This window comes from Myxocyprinus asiaticus, chromosome 7, assembly GCF_019703515.2.
Source record: "Myxocyprinus asiaticus isolate MX2 ecotype Aquarium Trade chromosome 7, UBuf_Myxa_2, whole genome shotgun sequence".
Taxonomy (NCBI): domain Eukaryota; kingdom Metazoa; phylum Chordata; class Actinopteri; order Cypriniformes; family Catostomidae; genus Myxocyprinus; species Myxocyprinus asiaticus.
Genome location: NC_059350.1, coordinates 3,970,001 through 3,996,283, shown reverse-complemented (window position 1 = coordinate 3,996,283; position 26,283 = coordinate 3,970,001). Strand labels below are relative to the sequence as shown.

General features: G+C 35.4%; 2 protein-coding genes across 5 annotated transcripts in view; one reads left to right on the top strand and one right to left on the bottom strand.

Moving 5' to 3' along the window:
• Nucleotides 1–8,186, top strand: part of LOC127444245 (type II inositol 3,4-bisphosphate 4-phosphatase-like) — a 184,796-nt gene extending 176,610 nt beyond the window's left edge. For 3 of the 4 annotated variants that reach the window (XM_051703515.1, XM_051703516.1, XM_051703517.1), the window contains one exon: nt 4,503–5,079. In XM_051703515.1, coding sequence (XP_051559475.1) covers nt 4,503–4,680 — 178 coding nt within the window. In that variant the 3' untranslated portion in view covers nt 4,681–5,079. Of the gene's footprint in view, nt 1–4,502; nt 5,080–5,132 lie in introns of those variants that run through there. The other variant, XM_051703514.1, reaches the window with a different exon arrangement.
• Nucleotides 8,187–9,467: 1,281 nt separating this feature from the next.
• Nucleotides 9,468–26,283, bottom strand: part of il15 (interleukin 15) — a 29,805-nt gene continuing 12,989 nt past the window's right edge. The window contains exons 2-6 of the mRNA XM_051703536.1: nt 19,557–19,651; nt 14,854–14,950; nt 12,564–12,608; nt 12,282–12,398; nt 9,468–12,187 (exon numbers count right to left, since the gene is read on the bottom strand). Of these exons, the coding sequence (XP_051559496.1) occupies nt 12,053–12,187; nt 12,282–12,398; nt 12,564–12,608; nt 14,854–14,950; nt 19,557–19,651 (489 nt within the window). The 3' untranslated portion in view covers nt 9,468–12,052. The remainder of the gene's footprint in view (nt 12,188–12,281; nt 12,399–12,563; nt 12,609–14,853; nt 14,951–19,556; nt 19,652–26,283) is intronic.

Below are 26,283 nucleotides of genomic sequence, written 5' to 3'. Positions count from 1 at the left end.
CAAAGCACACAATGCAAACCATAATCTCTGTATAAATAGTGTAATATTTATGCTAGCAGCAAGACTGAGTTCAGTGGTGGTTTGTGTGTGTTGTGTATGTGTGCTTATGCGCGTCTCATTCGCAGACGCTTGTTTCATCTGTAACAGTTCCACTGTATAACTTATGAAATATGAACACAACAATCATAATGGGAACAGATAACATCATACAGACCGAATAGTCATCAAGAGTCAATGTTAGAAAAGTCTCAACTCACAGAATACAACGAGCACATTCGTTTCACTCACAAACTAGTGTTTTTAGCCATCTCGAGTCACTCTGTGAGAAATATTTCAATATAATGTACCATGTTAGGTTGTGTTTTAATCACAATGCTGTGAGTAACAATGTGCAATTTCCCACATTCTGTTTATGTTTCATGATGTAATAAGTGAAAATGATCAACCCCAATTAACATACATACATGTTTTTGTTGCATTTGTTTATTGCCTCATGAAACAAACAGAATATGGGAAATGGCATGTTGTTACTTACAGCAGATGATCCCGAATTAAAACCAGACCCAAAACAATGTAACAAGGTGCGGAGATGTTGAAATATTCCTCACAGAGCAACAAGAGCTTGTCTTTCACTCCCACAGACATGCTGTGTGTACGCGCGCACACTGTCGTTTGAAGCTGCCCGAGTCTCTACCTGAAGGAAAGACGCTGCAGGCAGTCAGAGATTCTCAGCCGCAAGCAAATAAACCGTAACAAATTATCAAAACATATAAAAAAAATAAAATATCGGCAGTAATTCCATTGTCGGCGCAATATTAATATTTAGATTTTCCCTGTTATCGGCCAATAATATATTGGCTGCCGATATATCGTGCATCCCTAATAGGGTTACAAAATTCCGGGAATTTTCAAAGTTGGAAACTGTCCATGGGAATTAACGGGAATATATGGGAATTAACGGGAATTAATGGGAATAAACTGGAAATTTGCAAAATTGCAAGTTAGCCTATAACAGGGAACTTAAATGTAGTTGAAAAAAAAACATCTTGCAGCATAATCTTGGTTAAAGCAACCAGATTTAATGCAAATTCAGTTGAATTTCTACCCTGCGCATTCCTCAATCACATACACACAGCACACTACTTACTGTAGGCTACTTAATACAGCAGGACTATTGAAGCCACACTACTGCATTTGAGCCCAAGGAATACATCCAGTCAAGTAAGTTTTGATGATATTACTAGGGTAAATATATTTGATCTATGGTATTTAAGTTTAACTAGTAAATACTAAATCAAAATGTGTTTATACTGTAGCTAGCTAGCTAGTAAAGCAGATATGCTAAATGTAAGCTAGCTAACATCGTTTCATTGACAATTTAAGAGGCTAGCTATCATGGTGCTAGCTAGCTCAACTGTGATGTTGTTTCGACTAGCCTTCTGCTAGCCAGTTTTCTGTTATCATACAAGAACGTAGCTTATAGTTTGATTTAGCATGCTGATTGAGGAGTGTTCATCTAGTCTATTTCTATTCATTTGTCCAGCATCAATTGTAAAATATTCCAGAATATTCCAATTGTTTAGCTAACTATTTATATATCTGTGCATGGCATTGCATTAGTGTTTTTTACAAGCTTTTTCTAATCTAATTCTAAAGAACAATGCCACATGCGCCATCTGATGCGTGTGGATACATTTCACCTCTGCCAATGTAGAAGGAAAGGCTGTGTACATTTGCAAATACTGTGCAAAGACCTATTGCCAATATTTCCAAAATTTCCCAGCTTAACTTCCCATGGAAAGTTTCTGGAAGGTTTCCGAAAATTTACTGGAAATTTTCCGCCCCTTTGCAACCGTAATCCCTAATGAGAATGTCCCTCCCCCTGATACCACATGCCTCCGCCTACCAATAACAAGCAGCAAATCATAGTTCATGGCTATGCCGTAACTTAAAGCTTTATAGGCCATTTAAAAGAAGAGATAAGCCCTTTGATATGTTCCACCCAAACTACCTGTTTTCACAGGAAATACATCATAAAAAGTAAGGAGAACTTTGCACTTCAAGCCCTTTTATGAGGTCTTTAATGTTTGTATGTCCTAATAAAAAATCCAGTCTAGTTTAGTCTTGTGGTATGCTGCAGTTCATGCAGAAAATGATTGGCTGAGTTGTACGGTATCATTTGAAATTGCATTGTATTTAACTACGGCATTGCGAGTAGAATTTGCACCGGGCTGTTTTTGCATGTGTCATGAGGATTTTAGGGTGTGTATTCAATGGAAAAGTGCAAAAACATTCCATGGGGGGAAAAAAATTGAGCAGACTTCCTCATTGTGATTGTGATTAAAGCCATGGCTGTTCAGTTTCAGCACTTATTACTGTACTGTAATTTTCTGTAGTTTTCATTAGTAGTAATGATTAAGGCATAAAACTTGGACCTTTTCACATTTCCAGAGAAAATGATTACACTGATTTAGCTTCCTTCACATAACCCCATAAAAACCTGAAAACTCCTAAGTATGTTCATTTGATCTATGCCGTATGCTTTGTTGTTGACATTTAAAGTGTTGCTAATAAGACACTGTCTTCTAATTAGTTGTGTTGGGTGTTGATGCCCTAAAGGTGAATAGTTTGTTTGGTTTGTAATGGGAGAAGAGAAGCTTATTGATGTGAATGCTTTATCTGATGTAGAAAAACCAGTTTATGGAAACTGTGTAGAACAAAAAGAAAGTTCAAACATTTTCTCTGACACATGTGGTGATACATCTGTGATGTTTACTCAATTATACAAATTCACTTTTATGACCTCTTTTATCGACTCATACAGTCCCAGAAGCTAGGAAAAAGTAACTCACTGCAGGAGGAATTCACCGTAAAAAGCTCTCTTATCCCCTTTCAAAAGATAATCGCCTTAGAGAAACAATGTTTGGTGTTCTTGGTGTCCTGACGCAGGAGCAGGTGACCTTGATTGACCTTCGACCTTACTGTTTCCATGTATAAATGGAACATTGAATTTTTTCATTCATATAAAGAGTTACCATGGTCATAAAAAACCTGGAAATATCCCAACATTTTTGGAATTTCCAGTTTTCCAGGCCTGGATAAGTCATGGAAATGAGTAAAATTATTTAAAAAATGTTTTTGTTGTTTTTGATTTTTAAGTCATGGATATGAATAAAATCTTAAAGTAATTCAACAATCTTATAAATTATAAAATCCTAAAGTAATGCAAAAATCATGGAAATGAATACAATTATAAAGTAATGGGAAAATCATGGAAATGAATACAATCTTAAAAATTCCAGGAAAAAAATATTGGAAATATATAAAATTTCAAAGTCATGTAAATTAATGAAATATTTAAAGATTAATGGAAAAATATATATAATCTTAAAGTCATGGAAATGAAAAAAATCCATGGAAAAATCATGGAAATTAATCAAATCTTAAAAAACCTTGGAAAAACTTGGATTTTTTTATTTTTTTTTTAATCATAAGAAATTATGTAAATAATAACTTAAAATCTCAAAGTCATGGAAATTAATTAAATGTTGAAAAATTGATGGAAAAATCATGGAAATTATAAAATCTTCAAAAGTCATGGGAAAAATATTGGAAATTCATAAAATCCTAAAGTCATGGAAAACCATTTATATACAGGTATATTAAATCTCAAAGTCATGGAAAAGTCATGGAAATGAACGAAACCTTAAAAAGTCATCAAAAAGTTTGAAAAATTAACAAAATCTTACAGTCATGGAAAAATAATGGAATTTCATCAAATCTTAAAAGGTCATGGAAAAGTCTTAGAAATGTCTATAGCGCACATAATTTATGCTAGTTATGCTCAGCATATTTCTATGTCTAGAAATTGCTTATTGTGAGCGTAAATGATTTCTAAAAATACTTCACCAGTTATCACAAGGAACTGGAAAGTAATGGAAATTCATTGATCATAAAGTGTGGGAACCCTGCATATAAATCATGTTTATTTTATGTACTTTTTTCAACATTGTGTGTGTTAACAGTGTACAGCACACAACACCATTTATTATGAACACAACATGAATATGCAGTATTAACACTGTATGAAAAGTTGTCAACATACTTTAAAAATAATTGAGCTTTTCAGAGGGTTAGGTTGCCGTTTTCTCGTTATATTTATATTAAGCATTGCAAAATCCGTTGACTGCACTTCAAACTTCCCATGTACATTGAACTCTTTCCTGCTCTTCAAATGTATTAATTTCCGTGAATTCTATCACTATTTACTATATTTGTCACCCAGTTTTGTTTGTGTGTGTATACGTGTGTTCTGGGCCTTCATGTCCAGTTGAATTTGTTTGTGTATGTTCAGATTGCCTTACATGGTCATGACTAAGTTAACCTGAATTTGTTTGTTTATGTGTGTGTATGGCCAAACTGACCTGTTTTACTAACTGTTTCCTGAATGTGTTTGTGTGTGTTCTCTTCTCTCTGTCTTGTTTTGTTGTGGGAACACTCAGCGGTCTTTTGGCCCAGGGAGAGGTCACCCAATGGGACGACCCTGAGACGGGCTCGCTAGCTATTAACAAGCCGGCGTCGCGCCACTTCTATCCGATCGCACTTTTGCTTGTCAGCTCTCACCTGCTGGTGGTGTGGCTCATTTTAAGTCTTGTTTTTTTGCTTGCAAAATACCAATAAACTGCTGATTATGCCATACACAAGCTCTGTCTAACTTTCTTACTTGCTTTCTTTTAGTGCTTCTCTTTCTCACGACCAAAGTCTTCACGAATAAGGGAGTGATGTTCATATGTTTTTAATGTTATACCACTAACAATTTACAAGTTCGCAAACATCATAATCGCACCGTCAACGTGTTTCAATTTTGGGGGGAACTTTTCCTTTCAAGTTAAACCAGAACCAAAAAAGTTTAGTATTTGAACAGGTGCATATAGGAAATGAGTATATATTTACGTTTGTTTTTGGCATACTCTAAATTCGTTGTGAATGTCTTTGATAAATGAAGTGTAATTTTATTCAGTAGATTCTAATTGTTTCCTTATACTTGGCATTATTAACGTAGAGGTAGTCGTTCTGACTCCACCTCTTTCATAATTTCATCATCATCTCTTCCATTTTCTTCATCTTATCAGAGAGGGCTGCCGGATTGAAAATGTGCAAAAGAATATAAAGTGCAGAAAATATGCGTTCAACATGCTGCAGCTGATGGCGTTTCCCAAATACTATCGGCCACCTGAAGGAACCTATGGGAAGGTGGACTCTTGAAACATATCCAGGATAGATACTTCACCATTAATGTCTAAAGTCCATATGTACGGAAAATCTGGGATTTCTTTTTACAGCATTTTATATACAGCATTTTAGGATTTGGAAAAAATGTTAAACGTTATAATGTAAAAATAATATGAAATATTGAAGATTTTGCACTACTATCAGGTCACTAAACAAATACAGTATATTTGTGACCATGTTAACTTTGTGCAAAAGGTCAGATTTTCACAAGATGCCTTTTGGACAATTCAGCTTTTCACTCAAGTTGTTTTGCTGATATATGAAAGCCATATTTCTAACAATTGTAACTTTAGGACCTATAATTCTGAGAAACAAAATTGCAATTGCGAGAAATTGTGAAAATTGTGAGATATAATTTTGTTATTGCGTGATATAAACTTTCAGTTGGGAAATATAGTCAATAATACCTTGCAAATGCAACTTTGTGTCTCACAATTTCAACTTAATTTCTTGCCATTTTTTTTTTTTATTTTCACATATGCGACTTTTTTCTTGGAATTACAAGTTATAAAGTTACAATTCCGAAAATTAAAGTCACAGTTGCAAGAAATAGTGGAAATTCTGAGATATAAAGTTGCAATTGCGAAATATAGTCTATAATACCTCGCAATTGCGACTTTATATCTCAAAATTTCAACTTGATTTTTTAGCAATTTTGATTGTCTCGCATTTGCAGCTATTTCTTGGAATTACAAGGTAGAAAGTTACAATTCCGAGAAATAAAGTCACAATTGCGAGAAATAGTGGAAATTGTGAGAGATAAAGTTGCTATTGAATGATGTAAACTAACAATTGCGAAATATAGTCTATAATACCTCGCAATTGCAACTTAATATCTCACAATTTCAACTTTTTTTTCTCGCAATTTTGATTATTTTTCACATTTGCAACTATTTCTTGGAATTAAGAGTTAGAAAGTTACAATTCCAAGAAATAAAGTCGCAATTGCGAGAAATAGTGAAACTTGTGAGATATAAAGTTGCTATTGTGCGATATAAACTCACAATTGCGAAATATAGTCAATAATACCTTGCAACTGCAACTTTATATCTCACAATTTCAATTTCAAATTATTATTATTTTTATTTTTCTTTTGCAATTTTAATTATTTTTCACATTTCCGATTTTATTTCTTGGAATTACGAGTTGTAAAGTTACAGTTACAAGAAATAAAGCCACAGTTGCACAAAATAGTAGAAATTGTGAGAGATAAAGTTGCTATTGAATGATGTAAACTAACAATTGCGAAATATAGTCTATAATACCTCGCAATTGCAACTTAATATCTCACAATTTAAACTTTTTTTTTCTCGCAATTTTGATTAGTTTTCGCATTTGCAACTATTTCTTGGAATTAAGAGTTAGAAAGTTACAATTCCAAGAAATAAAGTTGCAATTGCGAGAAATAGTGAAACTTGTGAGATATAAAGTTGCTATTGTGTGATATAAACTCACAATTGCGAAATATAGTCAATAATACCTTGCAACTGCAACTTTATATCTCACAATTTCAATTTCAAATTATTATTATTATTATTATTTTTTTGTTTTTGCAATTTTAATTATTTTTCACATTTCTGATTTTATTTCTTGGAATTACGAGAAATAAAGCCACAGTTGCACATGAAATTGTGAGATATAAAGTTGCTATTGTGTGATATAAACGCGCAATTGCGAAATATAGTCTGTAATATGATTTTAAACTCACAATTCCAACTTTGTCTTTGACTGTACAGCATTGCGAGTTTATATAACGTAACTGCGACTATTTCTTGCAATTGCACGATTATATCATGCAATTATGACTGTATATCTTACAATTCCAAGAAATGAAGTCAAAATTGTGAGATATAAAGTCAGAATTATCTTTCTTATTTTATTTTATTTTTTATTGCGTGGCGGGATCAAGGCACCATACTTAATGTAATGTGATTTGTTTTGAAACATTGAAAATAATGCATAATAGACACATTTTCACTAGTGATCTTAGACTTTTGGACCCCACTGTACATACATTTTATTTTTCTTTGAGTCTGTACATACAGTATATGTATATACATGCACACATCAGCCACAAGGAATGAAAACATTTTTCAAATTTTTGTTGGCTTTTTTTTTTTTTATTAATTGTAATAATGTATTTAAAAGAGAAGTCCTTCTGAAAAGGACATACATTTATATTTTAAAGACTGTATCATGCATTAATACTTAAAATAATGGCTGATGGAACTTTTAAATCATCAAATGTGTAAAAATGATTTTTTTAATTGAACGTGGAAGGTGGGGCGTCCTTTTGCAGGAACAAGAGTTTTTCAACATGTTGTTTTGAATGCCAAGTTATTGTTTGCAGCCATATTAGCCCACATTCATCACATGTTTGTATATGTTTGTTTTTTTATTTTTACCTTTAACCTGTTTAAATGTGTTGAATATCATTTTAATATTTGCGTTGGTATATAAAGCAGTTTTACTATATCATTAATGTTTATTAGGACAATTCCAGTTAAAATATTGTTTCAAAAAGAGCAGTCAGCAATATAGGGGTTTGTAAATTTAACATGTATGCACTTTTGCGCATAATCTACTGTATATTAACTTTTACGTTTACATAATATGCACTCTATATCCTAGCATATTGTATAAAGAACAATCACTCTGTTAAAGGTGATGTGTGTAAAAAAAAATTAAGTTAAAATGCTTTATCTTATTCCAGCTTTATATGCATAGAAAACTATAAATAAGTCAGTGTAAACACTGAGGTGCTTTCAAAACACTGCTCTGCTTGTTTGAGCATCCCAGTGCGAGTTCTAGATGGGTCTATCTGTTTGGAAACTATCTGTATTATTTTGCAGTTCTTTTCAGTGGTGCATAAATTACACATTTTATGCTACAAACATATTTATATGAAATGTTCTCTTTTGCAGCATTTATTTGAGTCTGTCTTCTGTTTATTTGTTATTTTGGTTTTGTTTGATAGATACCTCTCATGGTAAAGGTGGACCAGGTTCATACTGATGACCTTTTAAACCAAAAACAAAGCATCCTGAATGGTTTGGATGACGTTGTATGTGCCTTGTGTGTGTTTATCTGAATAATGGAAGAATACACTTCTTGATTGTTCACATTCATGTTTACAAATGGTCCATCTTTCATGAGTCAAAACAGAACGTCTCACTGAAAAAGAGGTCACAAGCATCCCATTACAAAACAATAACACCACATGTCTTTGCTGCATGGGTGTATGAACAACAAAGAATCTAAGATGTTTCACGTGACAGTCCGTTAAAACATAGCTCAACAAGTGCTGACTCTTTTGCTGAGAAGTTTGCTAATTTGCAGTGATGGAAACCCAAGTCTGAAACTCAGACATGAGTCGCACTTAATTTTACAGTGTTAAAAGACTTTCTCCTATCCCAGCTTAATATGCAGAGACAACTGAAAGTATGCAGTTCGTAGATTGATTACCCTGAAAATGTTTAAACACTGTGGCTCTATTAAAACATTGCTCAGTCAGGCTGATCTCGCAGTGAAATTTGAAACAGTAGGTTGACTTTTCTTTAGCAAAAATAGGTCTATGTTTACCGAAATTAAAAAAAACTGCCCCCAGTGGCCAAAGCAGTAAGTGTCGTTCACTGTATGGGCACGTGTGAGCTCCATTTTCCAGGTGTAATGTCCATAAAAGGGTGGCAAAATTGAATTGTGAAGCGATTTGTTTTCAGCTGTACAGGCTCTAATACAGTGGAGAGGAATGCATATTTTATAAATAAACACCCCAACCCAAACCTCAAACCTAAACCTTACCATCAGTAGAGTAAAAACCCACACCACTGACGCAATGAATGTCTGATGGTAGATGGCGCTTGTCAGTGAGTCAGCATAATGTGGCTGATCCTTGAGTACTGGAACTCTCAGAAACATTATGCCGACTTCCCGTGTGATCATGTTGGCTCAACTAACATAGCAACACTGGCCTAACCAATGGCATGAGTTTGGGGTGGGACTGTTCCTATCTGAATGCCCGTAGTACAAAGGGGACTTAGTTTGATCCTGGGAGGCAGCAGATGCCCTAACCCCACCCCCACCCTAATTCTAACATAATGGAGCCTGTGAGGCCGAGTACCCTGCAAGGAACAACCAGAGGCACCTTTCTCCCATCGCGTATCTGACCCGGCAGATGGGGTGGAGTATTTATATTGCTGTAGATTGCAACACTGTACGCCACTTTTTCAGCCGTCTTAATTCCGGAAGTAATTTTTCCATTGGGATTTCATTAAAATCCACCATAAAAGAGCTGTAAGCCATGAACTAAACCAACCAGCTGTGAGGTGAATCGCAACATTACAAACTTTGATTTGACACAGAAAAGTATTTATAAATCAGAAAAAAAGACAAAGGTACAAAACTGGGTACTTACTGTAAATGAACTACAATCCCATGAAGCATTGCGAATGATGTTATCGAATTAAAAACAATGGAAATATGTAAAAATGTAGATTTTAAGTTGTTGATTATAAGTATAGAAACTATATGTTATTTATGTTTTTTTTGCTAAATGTTCAGATATATACAAATATATAAGTAGTTTGAGGGTGTAGTAAGACACGATTGGGAGTGGGCAGTCACTGCAGAGCTCTTTTGGTGCACATTGTGTACCGCAATTCTCTGATTGGTGGATAATTTCCCTTTAGGGTCATGGGTAGTTTAGGTTTTCAGCACATATTTTGCTATTAACAACGTGTGACCTCATGTCCACATGCGTGGTTGTATTTTGGCTTTGGTATACGCAATGCACAATTTAAATGAATTTAAACTGACTGAATACAATTCACAAGACTCTAGACTGTCATTTAAGGGTTTGATTTCTGACTCACCAAGTCACTTGAAACAACAACATGACGTTGATTTTCGTGAAGTGCTTCTATGGATGCAAAGCCAACAAAAGTGCCTCTGGTAAGAAACCTCTTAAGTTTTTTCCTTGAAACCTGTTTGGATGTTTTTGTGCGTCGCCGCGCTGATAAACATTATGTCCACATAAGTGGATTTTGGGACATGTTGGTTATTTTGAAGAACTTTCAACATAAACACATCTGTGGATCATTTCTCTTCATTTTAACATACATTTTGTTCTATTTTATTTTGTTATAACTGTACAAAACCGTTCTATTCATTACAATTAGTAAATGCATTATTTTATTCACTGTGTATTATCACATTGAGAATCAATGGGTTCATCCAAAATGGTAAATGGTCTGCACTTATATAACGCTTTTTTTTTTTTAACCTTAACAGTTCCACAGCATTTTACACTGTGACTCATTCACCCACACCAATGACAGCAGAGCTGCCATGCAAGGCACTAGCCTGCCATTGGGAGCAACTTGGGGTTCAGTGTCTTGCCCAAGGACACTTTGGCATGTGGGCTGGGAATTGAACCGCCAACACTGTGATTAGTGGCCAACCTGCTCTACCACCTGAGCCACAGCTGCCCCCCCAAAAAAAGCTGAAACATGTTGCTTTCAGAGACGTTATATGGAGTTAGGAAGAAAATAAGGTGCATTTCGAACTGTTCTGAGACCAGTGCAGACAGACAGCACACTGGAGGTTAAGCCATTCACTAAATAGGGAGCAAGGGAGCATCCTATATCTCTCTACGCAGCTAAGTGCATCCACTCCAAACTTCTCATCAAAAGTTCAGTTTCAGGCTGCAGATGATGTTTGGATCACTCAACATGTTTGGACATTACTTTGAATCAGAATTAATTATGCTAATTTATGATTGTAATGTCTGTAACATCTCAAAAACATGAATAACCAACACTCCTGGAAACATAATAAACAATTTGATAAAAAAAATAAAAATAAAATGACTTTCTATAGCTTGGTATTATTGACAATTTCACAATTTAGTCCCTCTGACCACAGATGTGGACATGTTTATTAGGTGCTACTAGTTGCAAATCAAAAAACAGCAAACAGCACTCATGCTCGGGTCTCTTTTTTTAAATGAAATTTAAATAACGCGGACTGATAGCTTCAACAGAAGCAGATACCATAGATTATTTTTAGAGCAAACTAAATGAATAAGCCGTGACTGGTTGCTCTTTCTATCCAAGTTGGCGGGTTCTCGGCCAAAACTGCAAACTGGACCAGACTTTATGTCAATATTCAAAACATTGGCTAAACAAGACTATGGATTAGGCAGCCTGCAGCACCAACCACCTCAACAGGTAAGAAGCATTGGAAAAGAGAACATTTCAATGACATGCATAATTATTCCTCAAAAAATTAAAAAGACAATGTGATATAAATTTATAATACCATTATATAAGATTTAGTCATATCATCCACCACTAATGGAGAGCATACATATGAAATGATCCATTTGAACACTTCAACTTTTGAATAAATGATCCCATCCATTCTGTTAATGAAAAGTGCTTTAATGTAACAAGATATTGAATATAAAACAGCAGAATATATAGATATAAAACCATATTTCAGCACCATCTAAACCTATCCTTGCATCAAAACATTAAACAATATTTATATAACAATTTATTTGCATAACCTATTTATATATTTTCTTAAAATTATGTACATTTAGAAGACATTCACAGCAAGGCAATCATTCGAAAACAGCCTGAGATATATTTGGATAGTGCTACATATAAATATTGATAAAAAAATAAAATAAAAAGACACTGGCACAATTTAACATGATAGTAGATACAAATGAGCTTATTTTACATGCTGTCTTGTTCTAATCACATGTAGGTACATAAGATTTTATTACACATTCTGCAGTCAGTTTTTCGAGAAATGCCCGCATCCTTTGAAAGAACACTGTGGAACTGGTGAGTTCTTGTAATTCACATGGATATTGTTCAAAGCATTTCTAGGGAAGCAATCCAAATTAAAAAAAAACATTAATTAATGTCTACACATTATATGTTATCACATACACATATTGTGATATTACTTTAACTTACATATTCGGAATATTTGGTTAAATAAAGTCCTATCTTGTATTGATCGTTAACGTTTTCTTCATGCAGGAGAACATCCATCTCCAACAGATAACAGTCAATAAACTTATTAGTGCATCCCTGCAGACAAACCTAGAGTTAGCACTGAATTAATTTTTACACAGTGCTAATAATTAGTGTTAGCCAAGATATTGTTTATAATTTTTTTTGGTTTTGTATAAATTGCTGATTACAGATGACAAAAATAATTTTATTATGTTTTTAATAGTTATTAAATGAACTTACAGTCATATTGTCAATATTTGGTGTGTACATTCGGGCATCAGACCTCTGGAAAAAAAAAAAATGAAAAATGAAATGTTAACCTACTGCTCAATTAAATGACGTTTCTTAGTATTAGGAATTCTAGTCCTAAAAAATATACAAGTCACATACAAAAATGTGTCAAATTACTGCCTGACTGACTTGTCATTTCTGCGACACCAAACAGAACTGTTAAAATAACCATTGTTTTCAAACAGGTTTCTGGAATAGGGCTGGGTATCGATGCATAGTTCCCGATTTGATTCCATTCTGATTCCCAAGCTCTTAATTTAATTCTGATTTCGATTCGATTCCAGTTCATAAGGCTATATTTCAGTTATGTGTATTTGCATTACATATGTAAGAAATTCTCTCTCAGCTAATGCTGTTAATCATACAGGGGACCTTCCAACAAGGTACAATATGAAAATAAAAATTTAACCATTTTTATTTTAGCATTCGTTTTTCATGATTTTCACATTTTAGCTTTTTAAAAATGTACAAATCCTTGTAATCTATCTTATTTATAATTAGTATAATTTGTACTATTTACAAGTATTTACATTGATATGTAAAACAAGTACTAAAACGGTACTGTCTCTTTAAGAGTAGCGGCATTTCAGCATCTGTCTCCTAATAAGTGTTTTTACTGAGCGCATATTAATGAGAGTGGAGTCGAATGGCTTCTTTACCATATCCATGGTACTGTATGTGTGATTAGAATTAAATGTTTCTTTTTGGTGTTTATAATCAACAACTGACAGTAAAGAACAGAAAGGGACATTTAAAACAATATACACACTGATGAGCCAAAACATTACACCACTCACAGGTGAAGTGAATAATGTTGATCATCTCCTTACAAGGCCACATGTCAAGATTAGATGGTGAGTGAACAATCAGTTCTTGTAGTCAACATGTTGAAGGCAGGAGTAAAGAAAGACCTGAGCAACTTTGACAAGGGCCAAATTGTTATGACCAGATGACTGGGTCAGAGCAACTCTGAAATGGCAAGGCTTGTGGGGTGCTCTCAGAGATCAGTGGTCCGAGGAGGGACAAACCGTAAACCAGCGACAAGGTGTTGGACGCATAATGCTCATCGATGCACGACGGCAACAAAGTCTATCCCATCTGGTTCAAACCAACACAAGGTCTACTGTAGCACAAGTCACAGAAAATTGTAATGATGGTTACGGGAGGAATGTGTCACAACACAGTGCATCGCACCCTGCTGCGTATGGGGCTGCAAACTGGTCAGATTGCCCCTGTCCACCATTGAATGCACCTACAATGGGCATGCGAGCTTCGGAACTGGAACTTGGAGTAGTGGAAGAAGTTCGTCTGGTCCGATGAGACCTGTTTTCTTTTACCTCACGTGGACAGCCGTGTACATGTGTGCCGTTTACCTGGGGAAGTGATGGCACCAGGATGCACTATGGGAAGACGACAAGCCGGTGGAGGGAGTGTGATGCTCTGGGCAACGTCATTTTGACATGTGTCACCTACCTAAACATTGTTGCAGACCAGGTACACCCCTTCATGGCGCTGGTATTCCCTGATGGCAGTGGCCTCTTTCAGCAGGATAATGCACCCGTCAACACTTCACACATTGTTCGGGAGTGGTTTGAGGAACATTATGAAGAGTTCAAGGTGTTGCCCTGGCCTACAAATTCCCCAGATCTCAATCCGATTGAGCTTCTGTGGGATGTGCTGGACCTAGTCTGATCCATGGCGGCTTCACCCAGAAACTTACAGGACTTGAAGGATCTGCTGCTAATGTCTTGGTGCCAGATACCACAGGACACCTTCAGGGGTCTTGTAGAGTCCATGCCTCAACGGGTCAGAGCTGTTTTGGTGGCAAACGGAGGACCAACAGCATATTAGGCAGGTGGTCATAATGTTTTGGCTCATTAGTGTATATTAAAAGAGACATTATTCAGTGGCAAATGAACGAGTCAAACTACATTTTTACTATCAACATGCAGCGAAATGGTCTAGGTGTTGAACTTCTTCGCCAGTATAATCACTGGTGAGTGAAATCTGAACATTTACCAGCCAGTGGAGATATTTTTAGTCCAAATTTGTAGTATTTTAATATTTATTCAGTCATGACATAATATTCAGGAATTAGGATTGTGATGTTTTTAAGCAAGTGTGGGTATATGACAACCATGGACAAAATTCAGGTAACTGACTTTTATGAATGAAAAATAAGGACAATCCTCATAGTCTCATATCTGAAGTAATAGAATAAAATATATGTGTGACTTACTCTGAATAAATGTTCTGTTTGATTTAGTGCACTCTGGAGCTCTAGCAGAGTCTGCATTGCATGACTGTCAGCCATCGGCAACAGAGCACTCAGACAGCTAAACGCTCATAAACAAAAACAAACATGCTCAGCCAAAATCTCATTAAAATCAAAATTCAAATTGATTTATTTTCACTGTCACAACTTTCAAAATGACCAATCATATTAAAGAACTAAATGAGAACGTACATGTTTCAGTGTTTTTACAACCCGTTATATTAGGAGATGGTGAAATCATAAGAAAATACTTACAAAAACACAACTTTAACTCCCATTATTACGTTTAACCTAACCATAAAGACTAACCCCTCACCCAAACACTAAACCTGACTATGATTTTAAAAGGAAAATAGCTTTTTTTGTATCACAGAAGAAGAAAAACATCAGGGTTTGGAACAAGACAAGGGAATATTGCACTGATGAATATGGAATGAGTAAAAAATGTGTTCACAAATGTTTCCTTTAAATAAAGTGTTGGACAGGAGGCTAAATAAAATGTAAAGTCAGTTTGTTGATTGCTTGGTCTCTATTGGAATAAAAGCCAACCCCTGTGAGATATTACAATTTCACTATCTCATACGAGTCGTTATGAGACTGTGTTTAGACCCTTTATTTAATTCTATTAAATCATTATTTATAGTTTTGTTCTCAGTTCTCACAATTACAGGAGACTCTAAACACATTTTCATCTCAACATGAGACATACTAACAGACATCTGCTGTTATAATAGGAACGTCCCAGCTTAAGGATTTGACTGTCCCTCCCTAATAAGAATTAAAAGTGATTGTGTTTCAACATTCATGGCAGAAAATGTACTTTCAGTTGCCTTTGAAACAAAGTTTACAGCTAAACCTCTCAAACAACTTTTACAGCATGAACAGTTGACAATAGGGATTGATTATTGATCGGCACATCATTTTATCTATATATTTTTGAGGCATCAATATATTAAAATTAGCCGACATTTAAATTTCAAGCTTAATTTGTGTGCTTTCCAATTCACTCATTTGGTCTCTGTTTAACAGTCTGGTGTAATAGACTGTAAAAGAGGGTGATGTAACATTTACTGAAGCAGGTCACGGTCACGATCACACACAAACAGGGACGAGCTGATGCGGCGAAGCTGATGGCAGTCCAAAGTTACGAAGGTTTTTGTACTTCAAGAATGAACAAAGTGATGCTGATGAGTTTGCAGGTTAGTGTATGAAACTGGTGTAACTGTGTAAACTGAACGTTTAGAAATGGCGACGTTTATTATGCAATTTCCCTGAATGTAGCCTTGAATAGGTCTTTCATTCAAGCTATCAAACCACAAAACGACATACATGTAACTGTAAATACATTGTGTAGGCTATATGAAAGATACATATACACAATATGTCATCAATTGATGGCTAGATTAAATCATTTTTGTCCTTTGATAATGATTTGGTCGAATTTAATACAAACTTTGCAAGTTGCGCTCTGTGGCACTTCAGATTTGTGACGCTGAGCGCTGGTGGTGTGTGCGTATCTTCGTAGAAAATAATACAAAATGTGGCTAGCTTCTAATTTACTGATGAAATTGCAGTTTCTTCGGGCAAACGGCCTTTGCTGTCAACAACAAAAGATATGGGGAGCATTTTCTCCTACATTTTAAAAGTTTCTTGCTGTCTGCAATGCTTTTAGAAAAGATTTGCGAAATACTTTTGGGTCACAACCCACCGGTGGAGAACCTGACATAGCACACACAAATTTTAAATAGTAAAATAGTTTTGGGATTTTTGAAGGTTGTTCAGTTTACTTAATACTGTTTACTTAATACACAATTCTAGAACATTTTGTCAAAGTTTGATTTCACTGCATTCTATCCAATTAAATTTGTAAAATGTAAATTGAGTTGGGACTACATAAATACTTTTCCTAGCATTGACGAAACTGGGCAGGGGATTTCCATTTCCCAGCATGTTTGCATGGGACTGGATGGGGAGAACTAATGTTGAAATTAAGTGTTATTTTATGCATAACACTTGCTCACCTGTTAATGAATATACTAATGATCAATAAAATAAATTACGTTCACCAACATAAGAAAATTAATTAAATTAAACATTATTAAATTGAGTTTAACTAACCTAATAAAGTTGAGTTAAAGCTACTTGAGTAGATTGATTTGACCTAATTTAATCTAATTATGTTGGCAATGACTTCAGGGTAATGGCTTATTTTTTTGAGTATGAATAAATTGTAGGTATATTTATAATCTATATATTTTTCCGCTTTATCAACCATCTTGAATTTGTTTTCACTGAGCTCATTGCAACGCATTATAGAATTGTCTCCTATGTAAAGTACAAATGCGATACTGCTAATGAATTCGGCCAAAAAAAAGAGTCTTATAATTAAAAACATAATTATACTGCCTTTTACGATACCTTCTTTTGGAACAAAGTCTATGTGGCACAAATGCTGGCTTTTATAATGGTCAAAACAATCCTGCACTATAATAATGAGCCAATTTTAATCTTTAAACCCACTCTGCAGAGAAAACAAGAAAGAGTTTAAATAGGGGAGATATATAGACAGCTTTTTTTGTGGCGGATAATACTGTTGTTTGCTACAGGCAAAGCCAAGTTGAGATTGTCAGTTCATATTACCAGCCGTGCTTGAGTGTCATTGAAAGTGCATTTAGGATACCACATTGCACACTGTAGTAATGGTTTACTTTATCAAGCTCCCACATGCTTTTATGGTTTACATTCAAGCTCTGGCACAAAGGGCTTTCAGTAGATATGTTCTTGGCAACGGCAAACCGCCAAACTACCAGATTCTTTGAGGACAACGCCAGATAAGAGTAAAGAGCAAATTTAAATTGGACTTTATGAAATATTATTGCTCATGTCAATGTGTCATTGCACTAGTATCAGATGTTTGTTTTCTCTATCAGTGGTTTTGTCTGAAAAAGCTACTTCAAAATGGTCCTAAATAGGGATAAAATTTGATGAATTATGTCCTTCAAACTAAAATTCCAAAATCTTATTCTTGTAGTAGCTAGTGAACACAATAAAACCACCCTGGGATAGATTAAGGTCAGATTTAACAATTTGATGAATATACATTTTAACTGAGTTGAACTGTGTTCTCAGGACCAGGGTAAATTTCATAAACGTCAGGTTGGGGCAAGTTGTTAATTTTACACATCACATGAGTTTCGTTTTAATGTGTTAATTTAGTGTGATTCATTTTATAAAAGATAACGCAATTAATGATGTCCCCTAACTTGTACGTACATTCCATAAGAAAAGTACTTATTTTCCTACCATCGGAGCAATGCAAGCTTGAAGTGCATGTAACTTTATGTTTTATGAGCCGTGTCAGCAGGGGGCAGTCAGCATGCCTCATCAAACCTCACAAACAGCACAGCCACAGAATAGCCACTTTTCCACTATCGGGCCAAATGAGGGTGTGCTATTGCATGCCAGGGCCAGTTGTTCCTACTGTCACTTCCGGGGCTTCATCGTGCCTCCTCGTGGCTTTCTAAGGGCCAACGGGCAATGGCAAAGGCCAACCGGGGATTGAGGCTGGTTCAATTTCAGTGGCGGAGTTTCGTCTTTTACTATTGGTCAAGTATGAGCCAGGGCTATCAACTGGCCAGCTGGTGCCAATAGCCTCAGACCTCAAGACGCAAGACCAAAATGTATCTGCGTTCCCTCCCACCATCGGGCAAATAACTCCGCAGCGTCGCCCAAAAACCTGCCCTTAATACGCTGCTGCAGTGCCAACGCAACACACCCCACCCATTTCACAAATAAGAGGAAAGCTCAAGCTGAGGTATCATGTTATCTAGTTAATTAGAATATCGAGTTCATATAGAATGTAAACAGAAAGATAAGTTAGCATTGACTGTAACTGCCATGGTGTCCCGAGTGGTCTCTCCACTAACAGCAGGACGATGTCCCAGCACACCATCTATGAAAGTTCACGTAACCATGGAAAGTAATTTCTTTGGGCACTGCTTTGTCCACTGGGCATTCTAACTGATTTTTTTTCCCCCAAACCTGAAACGTTTTGCACAGGATACACAACCTGGGAAGTTCGGGGAAACTCCGACACTGAACCTGCCTCAATCCCAGGTTGGCCTTGTTTGGCCCAAGGATAATCGGCGGGCCATTGGCCCCGAGAAAGCCTAGAGGAGGCGCGATGAAGCCCCGGAAGAACTGGCCCTGGCACGCACAAGCATGCCCTCATTTGGCCCGATAGTGGAAATGCGGCTAACAAGGGCTAACTGCAGTACCATATTTGATCACAGATTTCCACTGGAAAACTGAGGGGTGCTGTGGAGTTCAGGAGGGCAGCAGACTTTCTGCCCCACATTCTTGAATATCTATATCAAACACTGTTTAACGGAGCTTTCAGCAACTTTACGACTTAAAAATAGGATAAAACTGATTTTAAATGCATATGTCAGCATTTTGAACACATTTTCAAAATTGTATACAATTAATTGATAATTAATAATTCTCACTATTGTATGTGTGTTAAATTAACTTTTATTTCTGGTCAACATCAGTAGAAATGTTTGATAGCTTTTTGTAGATGCACACAGCAATCAGCTATGGAAATGAGCAGTCTTATTTCTTAGATATACAAAAAGGAAATGAGCAGTCTTATTTCTTAGACATACCTCAGAATTAAGAAAGAATTCCAAACCTCTGTGTTCAAAGGACATTCCAAGTGATTCTCAAAGCACCCATGGTTACAACCACATTTTCCAGTTCTCTGTAAAACAGCATAAACACCTTTAATACCAAGACCAAAAAGCTGCAAAAATCCCAGTTTATTTGAAAGAGAGAAGTGATTACTTGATTTATTCTAAAGAATATATCAGTTTTAGGAAGCAGGCACCAAGTTCACAGCCAGTCGAAACTGAAACCTGCCAAACTTGTATGAAGAATCACAAATCTTTAACCAATTCATCACAATTATGACATTGCATAATCGCTTCGAATTAAAAACACTTCGCTCTTACACGTTTTGTCAGACAGGCTCCAGGAAGTTTCAGATGAGTTTAAATCATAAAAATAACAACATGCATGCCATTTGGCAGTTCGTAAATGTTCATAATTAATAAAGTGAAATGCTGCGTCAGTGAACGCGACTTCACAAATGTGCACGAGACAGGTCGTCGTGTACGAAAATTTGTGCCGAAATTGCGTCGTTTTGGGAAAAATTGACTGCAGTTGACTAAAAAATAATTATGCAAAAGCATTCAGAGTGCAACTGAAAGTTTATTGATTCATTAAACTAAGAATTCCTTGATGTATTTATTCGTTTTACCCACAGTAATGTAGTTGCCTTTATAGTTATTTGTAATGTTTTAATTGTAATATAATTTGTACTGTTTGTAAAATAATTAGCCTTTAGCCTAGTTACATATTTATATAGCCAAATATAGCTAAATATACCCAGATAGCAAAGCAACATAGAATCAGTGTCTCTCGCGACATCCAAACGACGTTGATCTCTAACATTGATTCAGCATCTTTTTGCTCATCGAAGTCACATTGTATTTACGTCGTTCACGCCATTGAAAACAAACATAAAATCGATCTAATTGGTTTGCTTACCTCACGTTGAAACAACGTTGATTTCAGTTGGGTGAAACGACATTATGCAATCATTTTCTACTTTTGTTTTTAAAATCCCAAATACTTAAAAATGAATAAATCAGCTTATATACACTGGAGGCCAAAAGTTTGGAATAATGTACAGATTTTGCTCTTATGGAAAGAAATTGGTACTTTTATTCACCAAAGTGGCATTCAGCTGATCACAATGTATAGACAGGACATTAATAACGTGAAAAATTACCATTACAATTTGAAAAAAATGTTCAGAACTTCTTAAACTACTTCAAAGAGTTCTCATCACAAAATCCTCCACGTGCAGCAATGACAGCTTTGCAGATCCTTGACATTCTAGCTGTCAGTTTGTCCAGATACTCAGGTGACATTTCACCCCACACTTCCTGTAGCACTTGCCATAGATGTGGCTGTCTTGTCGGGCACTTCTCACGCACCTTACAGTCTAGCTGATCCCACAAAATCTCAATGGGGTTAAGATCCAGAACACTCTTTTCCAATTATCTGTTGTCCAATGTCTGTGTTTCTTTGCCCACTCTAACCTTTTCTTTTTGTTTTTCTGTTTCAAAAGTGGCTTTTTCTTTGCAATTCTCCCCATAAGGCCTGCACCCCTGAGTCTTCTCTTTACTGTTGTACATGAAACTGGTGTTGAGCGGGTAGAATTCAATGAAGCTGTCAGCTGAGGACATGTGAGGCGTCTATTTCTCAAACTAGAGACTCTGATGTACTTATCCTCTTGTTTAGTTGTACATCTGGTCTTCCACATCTCTTTCTGTCCTTGTTAGAGTCAGTTGTCCTTTGTCTTTGAAGACTGTAGTGTACACCTTTGTATGAAATCTTCAGTTTTTTGGCAATTTCAAGCATTGTATAGACTTCATTCCCCAAAACAATGATTGACTGATGAGTTTCTAGAGAAAGCTGTTTCTTTTTTGCCATTTTTGACCTAATATTGACCTTAAGACATGCCAGTCTATTGCATACTGTAGCAACTCAAAAACAAACACAAAGACAATGTTAAGCTTCATTTAATGAACCAAATAGCTTCCAGCTGTGTTTGATATAATGGCAAGTGATTTTCTAGTAGCAAATGATCAATTTAGCATGATTACTCAAGGATAAGGTGTTGGAGTGATGGCTGCTGTCTAGATTTGATCAAAAATGACTTTTTTCAAATAGTGATGGTGCTGTTTTTTACATCAGTAATGTCCTGACTATACTTTGTGATCAGTTGAATGCCACTTTGGTGAATTAAAGTACCAATTTCCTTCCGAAACAGCGAAATCTGTACATTATTCCAAACATTTGGCCGCCAGTGCCTGTACTCATTATTAAACACACAGCGCATTCAGATACTCATTCTTTTATTTATACAAAATATACATTTACAAATACATAATTCTTTGGAGTTAACTTTTTCTACAGTATATAAATCTTAATACTTAAGATTATAGACAAAAATGCCTTTACACTGTTGTATTCACAAATGGATGTATAATAACAAATTACATGCTAATTTAAAGGTAGTGTCAATTATACAGATTTTAAAATTTAGTTCATCCATAAAATTCAAATACTGTCATCATATAGGCCTACACACAACCTCGTGTTGTTCTTCTGAACCTCAGATATCATATTCTGTGAAACACAAAAGGAGATCAGGCAGAACATTAGGGACTAACATTCTCAGTCACCATTTTATTTAATAATAACAGGTTTGAAACATACGGAGCCCCTTAAGAGGACAGAGAAGGAGGATAAAAATATGGTTTTAGTACAGTAAACATAGCTGAACATTGATATTTGTATAAAAACCATAGCCACAAAACTTACCATGGTTTTAGTAGTAACCAAATTTTATCTGTGATACTCGTAGTGAAACCAGTGTGATAATACAGGACAATTGTAATAAAATGTGAATTTTGTGGTTCCTCTGGTTTTACTACCATAATTAAACTATTGTTACCGCTGAGAAAAAAACAAACATTTAACCGTTATGAAAATTAAACCTTGTTTTACTACAGAAACCATTGTTTAAACATGGTATTTGAAAACCATACTATAAGATTGACAGAGGTGGGTCGTAACGTGCTACATTTGAGTAACGGTAACACTTTACAATAAGGTTCCATTTGTTAACATTAGTTAACATTAACAATGAACAATACTTATTAACCATTTATTAATCTTAGTTAATGTTAAGTTCAACATATAGTAATACATTTTTAAAATCCAAAGTTGTATTTGTTAATATTAGTTAATGCACTATGAACTAACATTAACTAACAATGAACAAATGTATTTTAATTAACTAACTTTAACAAAGATTAATAAATGATGTAAAAAAAATAATTGTTAATTGTTTATTCATGATACCTAAGGCACTAACTAATGTTAACAAATGGACCCTTATTGTAAAGTGATACCGAAAAACTTTTTGAAAGAGAAAAAATAAATATATATATATATATATATATATAAATGATGATTGAATGGGACTTTTACGACAGCAGAAGTTCAGCTGCACGCGTTGTGATGTCACAGACTGTCACTCAAGCCGAGTCCATCACTGCTGCAGCATCATTCTTTTATAACTAAGTGAAACACTTTCTTCGCTCCGCACAGTGAAAAAATAATAGTTTCATCATGCAACACCATTTTACACCAGGACAAGCGGTTATTTCAAGATTAAAATTGAAGCTCCAACTTATGGCAGCACTCTGAGGTAAGTTCTGGATCTAATGATAACGCGGGCTTTTCTGTGACATGGTGATGGTCATTTTCAGGGAGATTTTGTTACTGGGCTCTTATGACATCAGTTTTTAAGTGTAAATTTTTTAATCAGTGCAGCAGTATATCAGTGTGCTTTGTCCCGCATGTCATGAGCGGTATTTACGCATTTACCCCGCGCCCTCGTGGGTGTACTGGAAACTATCACAGCTACTTCGGACTGATTAACAGTATAAATCTATGTAAACATCCATGTAAATGCCTTTTGCTCTGCCGAACATGTAACTGACAACAAGAGCTCGGACAGACAGCATTTCTGCGTGTGGTGCCCTTCGCAGGCTGCGTATTTTAGGGAGTGGCGGTACTATGTACAGAACTAATTATCTAAATTATTTCAACACACTACACTGAACTAACAACTAAAAGCTATGAAATAGCGAAACTAGGCATTAATAAAACATGATTTTGCTTTGGTTTATATTTCAGCATTATATATAATGTCCCTGTGGGACATTGTTCATGTTTTCACCATATTAATTACTAGAAATGTTTCCAAACCTCTCTTCTTATTGACAAATTCATCCAGATCTGACAAGAGCCCTTAAAGGAATAGTTCTCCCTACTGGGCAGGGAGAAGAATTTCTAGCAAAAAAATAATTACTTAAATATTGTTCTTTTTCACAGCCACACCTATCATATCACTTCTGAAGATATGGATTTAACTACTGGAGTCTTATGGATTACTTTTATGATTCCTTCATGTGCTTTTTTGGAGCATCAACATTTTGGCACCCATTCACTTGCATTGTATGGATTTACAGAGCTGAAATATTCTTCTAAAAATCATAATTTATGTTCTGCAGAAGAAAGGAAGTCATGAGGGTGAGTAAATGATAAGAGAATTTTTTGGGTGAACTATCACTTTAAAGTAATAGCTCAGCCATAATTTTATATTCTGCCATCATTTCCCAACTCTCACGTTGTTCCAAACCCATGTCACCCTTCTAAATTCTGTGGAACACAAAAGATGTTAGACGGAATGTTAGAGACTGACTGTCTCAGTCACCATTCACATTCACAATATAGAGAGAGAAAAAACATTCACTGAAAGTAAATAGTGACTCACGCAAACATTCTGTCTAAAATCTCTTTATTGTGTTGCATGGAAGAAAGAAAGTCATATGGGTTTGGAACAACATGATAGTGAATTATGACAGAATTTCCATTAATAATAATAATTATAATAATAATAATAATTCTGTAATACATGTTCAGTGTGTATTATGTAATGGAATGTAGAGGAGTTAATGTCCATTATGTCATTTGTGAAAGTAACGAGTTACTATTTTAGTACTCTTTTAATTGGATACTTTCTTACTCTTACTCAAGTAATTATGTTAGCACTTTTACTTCTACTTGAGTAATTTTTTTTAAAGTAATTGTACTTTTACTTGAGTACAGTTTTTGGCTACTCTACCCACCTCTGAAGATTTACCATGGTTGCTAAAGTCATGTTTGCTACAATTTTACTAAAGTAATACCATGGTTAATTTATTGCGAGGGAGCAATAATAAAAGGTTAGTTCACCCAAAAATTAAAATTCTCATCATTTACTCACTCATGCCAACCCAGATGTGTATGACTAGTACAATATTTTAGCTCAGTAGGTCCTTATAATGCAAGTTGATGGTGATAGGACTTTTGAAGCTCCAAAAATCACAGACAGTCAGCATAAACGTCATCCATACGACTCCAGTGGTTAAATGAATGTCTTCTAAAGTGACACGATCACTTTTGGTGCGAAAAAGATCAATATTGAAATTATTTTAACTCTAAATCATTGCTTCTGGTCGGCAGCAGTATGCGCATGTGACGTAATTGCGTTGGCATGTTCACGCAAGAAAAGCACATGCGGAAGAGCAGCGCTGTTTACAAGTGAGAAGGAGGAATGCTGTACAGAAGCTTAGTTGATTTTGGTTTAGATCTGTTTGTTTACTCACAATGGTGTGTTTCTGTGCTTATCCTGGATGTCTCAACCGAAAGAAGAACATAAGATTACGCCCGTAACATGCCAACGCGAATTCATCACACGAGAGACGTGTACACAACGCTCTCTTGAATGCATATACGGCTGCTGACCAAAAGCAATGGTTTAGAGTTAAAACGTTTTTTACTTAAATATTTATCTTTTTTTACATCAAAAGCAATCGTGATACGATTTAGAAGACATTAATTTAACCACTGGAGTCGTATGAATGAAGTTTATGCTTTTTTGAAGCTTCAAACTTGCATTTTAAGGACCTACTGAGCTGAGATAGTTTTCTATGTTTCTTCAAAAGTGTTCTGGTGAAGAAAGTCATACACACCTGGGATGGCATGAGGGTGAGTAAATAATGAGAGAATTTTCATTTTGGGGAGAACTTTCCCTTTAAGTTAAGCAAACCCTTAGGGACAATATGCTTACAATATATATCTAAAAGTTTTCTTGAATGAACAGTTCACCCAAAAAATGTAAATTCTCTCATCATTTACTCGTCCTCACGTCATCCCAGATTACTTTCTTTTATCTGCTGAACACAAATTAAGATTTTTAGAAGAATATCTCAGCTCTGTAGGTCCATACAATGCAAGTGAATGGTGACCAAAACTTTGAAGCTCCAAAAAGCAATCCAATCAGTTTTAGGTGAGAACAGACCAAAATATAACTAATTTTTCATTATAAATCATATTAGCAGCCTCCTTGGTGATTCAAGTTGGATTACACTTCCTAGCCCCATCTTGCATGCGTCAAGCACTAGGAAGTGTAATCGAGCTAGAAATAATTATCGTGGCTAGAGACTGCAATGCAAGATATACAGTAAAAAAGGAGTTACATTTTGGTATGTTCTCACCCAAAGCTGACTGGATCACTTCAGAAGACATTGATTAAACCACTGGAGTCTTATGGATTACTTTTATGCTACCTTTATGTGCTTTTTGGAGCTTCAAAGTTCTGGTCACCATTCACTTGCATTGTATGTACCTACAGAGCTGTAATATTCT